Here is a 5000-nt window from a genome sequence, read left to right as displayed (position 1 = left end):
GGAGGAAGAGCACAGAAGCGAATCAACGAACGCAGCCGGAATTATAACTTTGAAAACCCCAATAGCAACCTAGGATTTGTAGGAGGATCTGCACTCAGGCAGCATGGTTTCTATATGGATTTGGTAAGTAATCTAGAGTGAAAAATTTCTTTCTTCATTTTTCTTTTTTTTTTCTTCTTCTTCTTTTTTTTTTCTTCTTTTTTCATGCTGAGAATTGTCTATCTTGAGCTGCTAATTGTGAGCAGTCTTGGCCCATTCATCAACCTTGACCTCTGGTAGATACCTTCTGTATGGATACAGGTATTATTTGTCTAAATATTGCCATAGCATACCAGTACCTGCTGAAAGTCTCAGAACATGACAAAACACAATAGGTGAAGTAAATTTTCAATATTCAAATGTATAAAGCAACATTTTGTGGGGTGAAACAAGAGTCTCTCACATTCCAACAACCCTCCTGTCTGGTATAACCTTGCCAATTACCTAGACTACAATAGATAGGATTCTTGAGTTTCCTTGGTTGTCCTCCACTCCCTGGCTACAGTGGATCCCTATGTACAGCATCTTGGTGGCTAGACTACATTTCTCCCATTTTTTATAATTCTTTAATTTTTATTACAATGTAATTAGGCAAATACACCTGATCTATTGTCAAATTATTAACATCTCTGTTTTATTCATCTACGTGTAATATTTCAAATATGCCACTGATGGTGCTCATATGTCATAAATCACTGTATCGGTGTTTGTTGTTGTTTTTTCAATACAGTAAGGGGTAACTTCAATAAATTACAATTACGAATTTCTCATAAAATAACACAAATGTTACAATAATACATACCTTGTGTGTTTATCCACTTATGATTATGGTTTGCTTCATTTAAAAGTGTTGAATTATTTTGTTCTTTCCTTTCTTTTGGGTGCTAGGCAATCTGCATTGTTTGGGGCTCCATGACTATTTGTTCCATTAGTGACTGCAACTGCTAGACAGTTTGCTTCATGTTTGATGCTGATCATCTTATTCCACTTGAAGGGTCTGGAAATTTTGATCCACCTTTTTTTGGATATGTTCCATCTGTGGGTATTGGATCATTTTTTTCCGCTTGTAAGTGTTGGATACTCTGAGCCACTTATGGTTACTAAACAACTTGTTCCACCTGTTATTGTTGATTACTTTGTTCTTTAGGGGCTTCAGGAAAAATTAATGGTGACATCCATATAAGCAGCCCAGGTATTGAGAAGATGGGTCTTAGTGTGATTTTTTTTTTCTTTTTTTTTTTAAGTTATTTCACACACAATTACTCTGCCACTCTTTCAGAGGAATGCTGCACAGATCCCTTTCATGTATTCCATAGCAGAAACACTCATTTGTGTACTTGGTGATAAATCTGAAAGCCTCTTCAGGGACATACCTTCTGGATGGTCAAACCAAGTTCATTTCGGTACTTGAGTGGTCATATTGGAATTATTTTCCCATTCAAAACTCACATTATTCATTTTAAACTTTTTGATATTGTCACATTACTGATATTTGTTTATCACAGTATATTAACCTGTTTATTGTGTGACTTGTTTACCCCATTGCCTCTCCTACCCAAAGAGCATGACACCATAACGGTAAACTCATTAGCTATGAAAATCCTTTCACTATCACAACTGAGGCGATTCAGGTGCCTTGATAGTCTCTACTGGATTATGGATGAATGTAAGGTATTTTAAACTGCAGCCCAGCTAAAAACTTTGAAGCTGTACAAGGGAACACTTGCCGGGGTCAGGCAAATGGTGTAGGAAGTAAGGCAAACCTGAAGGAACTTCGTTTGCATTGATGTGGACAAGACAGTAGTGTTTACATATATATATGCATAATGACTATGATGACTAATCACAGTATTGTATCATCTCAAGCAATCATTTATTTTAAGATTATTATTATAAAATCCCTTGATGATGCATCCCACTAATATCCTCCTTATATCTGTACTAGAACTTTTCTTCTACTACAATGGAGGCTAGTTGTTATTCACACACATGTAAAAGATGCTTTCTATACTGGGAATTTCAACCACTTTATTAACAAACTTAAACATGATACTAGAAAAAAAAAGAATGGTCAGTTTGTCATAGGACATTTCAGATCTAGTGTGAATGCTGTTGAAAGACTGGAAGCTTAAGCAGTACGATCAAGGCATGGCCTTCAATGAAGCTGCTTTTAATTGAGGTTTTGTACACTTTCAAGCAGAATAACCTAGAAAAATAGAAATGTTATGGTCTGAACAATACCAAAGGGTGTCTGGCACTACCTGTATTTGAACTAATTCATCAAATGGAGGATGCAAGAACACATACAAGCTACTATAAGGGAATGTTCATTTCATGCCAAATGCATTAGATTCAAGTTTCTCAGAGAACATGAGGATGACTGTGCATCCCTTCAGGAGAGATAACTGGTACTTTCTTGATAAAAGCAAGCACACTATTCTTCATTCAGACTTACTGCACATCTAAAAATCCCAAATAGTCTATTTAAAGAAAAGGAAGCATACTACAGTCAGTTGGGCTAATGTGGCAAAGGATACGTTGATCCATTCACCCTTCAACATGATCTGACACAAGGATCTGTAGCAAAAGAAAGGCTCCAAAATAGGCCAAGTTTCACTGTCATTTAGCAAAACTCACAATAACTTGGTCATTCTACTAATGATCCCACATCTCCAAATATTCCTATCTAGAAAGCTCATTACTATAGTCACCAGGCTTATCCATCAGGTGAATTTTTGGTCTGACAGTACAGTTATGAATGAAGTCACCATGATATGTAAAGCTTATGGGGACCTTCATGTACTTGCCACAAACATGTATCCATGGAGCAGATTCTCCTAGCAAATCCCCCAAATCTCTGGCCTCAAGATCTCTAGTCCCAAGCCTTCGCTTCACTACTAAATGCTTATAAAGACTCAGACCAGATAGCAACATCTCTAACAAAGTCAAAGTCGGTGACTTCAAAATCACAGTGTTGCCTTTAATTGTCATTTGGATGATGATCTTTATGTCCATGAAGCAACTGCACAAAATATTCAGCACAACGCTGCTTCTGAGATCTACCCATCCGCTGATCGAACTGCGGTTACATGTGGGGAGGATGCGTCATTTAGTTCTCTTAGGGCTAGGTAAGCTGGGCTGAAGTTCTTTACTAAGAAATGCCTATTGACTTCCTCAACATGATTCATGATGTGCTGTTCCTATCACGCCCCACCCCCTTTTACCTCAAACTTTTGAGCTTACCCACGCGATCCTTAGGCCATGGGTAGCAGGGTAGTAGTAGTCATTGACGTTATTAGGCCCGCTTGAAACGGTGAGTTTCTTCCGTCTCCTGTGTCCAGACTTTAGGGTCAAGCTGAGGGTCCATGATGTTCGCCCTGGCTCTTCCATCCCCTCGCCTTCCACCTTATGCACTCTCCTGGTGTCTTGGTTCGCTTTCCGCTCCCAAGAGCCTTTGTTCCCCGGCTCAAGATTCTTAAGAGGGGGTGGGTGGTCCTGGTGACTGTGTGGCTCTTCTCTCCTTTCCTTCAGTGTTTCCTTCCTTTCCTCCTTCTTTTCATCCTTCCTTCCTTCCAGCCTTTCTTCCTTTCCTCCTTCCATCCTTCCTTCCTTTCCTCCTTACTTCCTTCTGTCCTTTCTTCCTTCCTTCCTTCCATCCTTCCATCCTTCCGTCCTTTCCTCCTTTCTTCCTTCCTTCCCTCCATCCATCTTTCCTCCTTCCTTTCATCCATCCTTTCCTCCTTCCTTCCATCCTTTCTTCTTTCCTTTCCTTCTTCCTTCCTTCCAGCCTTTCCTCCTTTCATCCTTTCTTCCTTCATTTCCTCCTTCCTTTCCTCCTTCCTTCCTCTCATCCTTTCCTCGTTCCTTCAATCCATCTTTTCTTCCTTCCTTCCTTTCCCACTTCCTTTCTTCCATCCTTCCATCCTTTCGCCCATCCATCCATCCTTTCCTTCTTCATTTTATCCTTCCATCCTTTCCTCCTTCATTTTATCCTTCTATCCCTCCTTCGCCGCGTTCTGAAGGAATGGAATTTAGCAGAAATGCACTGAGAAAGCCTCTCATCTCAAGCTCTGACCCCTCCCTCACTTAGCGTCGTGATGTGGAAGGCGTCCGAGTATTTGAGTGGACGTCATCCACATCCTTTCTGACCTCTTACTTGGCTCGATGCCCCCCCCCCCATGCCCCGCCCACCCGTCCCAGAGAGTTGTCTTTACTGGATCTTTGCAACACTGAAGACGGATCACTTGCTCCCGAGCTATTTGTCCTCACTTTATTTTTGGTATTGATTATTTTTTCTTTTTTCGCTGGTTAGTCTGAAAAAGCATCTGACTTTAAGCACCGAACACGTGGCAGCTTTGATATGATATGCGTTTGTAAGTCCTCTGATTGATTTTGCGTGTGAGGAAATGCCCCTTTCACTCATGCTTGGCTCGTGGAGAAAGGCCGTAAACGGATGTACGCGATGCGTGCGTGTTCAGAGCTAGTGTGAACACGCGTGTCCTAGGAACTCTCCACGATGTGCGCCCAATGCCCGACTTTCTTTCTGAATAGTTTGCAAGTGTTTCTCAGTGCGACATACCTCATGCTATTAATGGATTGGCACAACATGTCTTTATGAGGACTATGCTTCTGGAGCAGTCATACACACGGACACATGTACGCACTAACACCTACATATAACTTTACACGTACGTGTAAGCCACTCCTCACACCCATACACACAGTAAATAAACACAAACAAGGTAGGCATGGGGGTAAATTTGAAACGGTGATAGATGGTCCAAAGGTCTCGACAAAAATAGATTCGATTCTAGAACTCGGGGAAAATATTCGTAACATCTCAGAAGAAATCACTTTATTCGTCCTTTTCCGGTTAGCATCTTCGCATACAGTATAGAAAAACGAGTTCTTTCCAAGCCATTTTAACCATTGACTCTAATTTTTTCATTATATATGCGTTG

General features: G+C 40.6%; 1 protein-coding gene across 21 annotated transcripts in view; it reads left to right on the top strand.

Moving 5' to 3' along the window:
* LOC122264425 (uncharacterized) overlaps nucleotides 1–5000 on the top strand; it is a 56561-nt gene that overhangs the window by 6212 nt on the left and 45349 nt on the right. For all 21 annotated transcript variants that reach the window (XR_015191350.1, XM_086541270.1, XM_086541259.1 and 18 more), the window contains exon 2: nucleotides 1–123. This exon is cut by the window's left edge and continues 19 nt beyond it. Coding sequence is in view for 20 of the 21 variants with exons in the window: in XM_086541270.1 (XP_086397396.1) it covers nucleotides 1–123 (123 nt within the window). In the remaining variant the exon portion in view is untranslated. The remainder of the gene's footprint in view (nucleotides 124–5000) is intronic.

Source organism: Penaeus japonicus, unplaced genomic scaffold, assembly GCF_977035675.1.
Source record: "Penaeus japonicus unplaced genomic scaffold, GWHDUDI00000001_assembly GWHDUDI00000010, whole genome shotgun sequence".
Taxonomy (NCBI): domain Eukaryota; kingdom Metazoa; phylum Arthropoda; class Malacostraca; order Decapoda; family Penaeidae; genus Penaeus; species Penaeus japonicus.
Note: the sequence above shows the minus strand (reverse complement) of the source record. Positions and strands in the feature narration are given on the sequence as shown.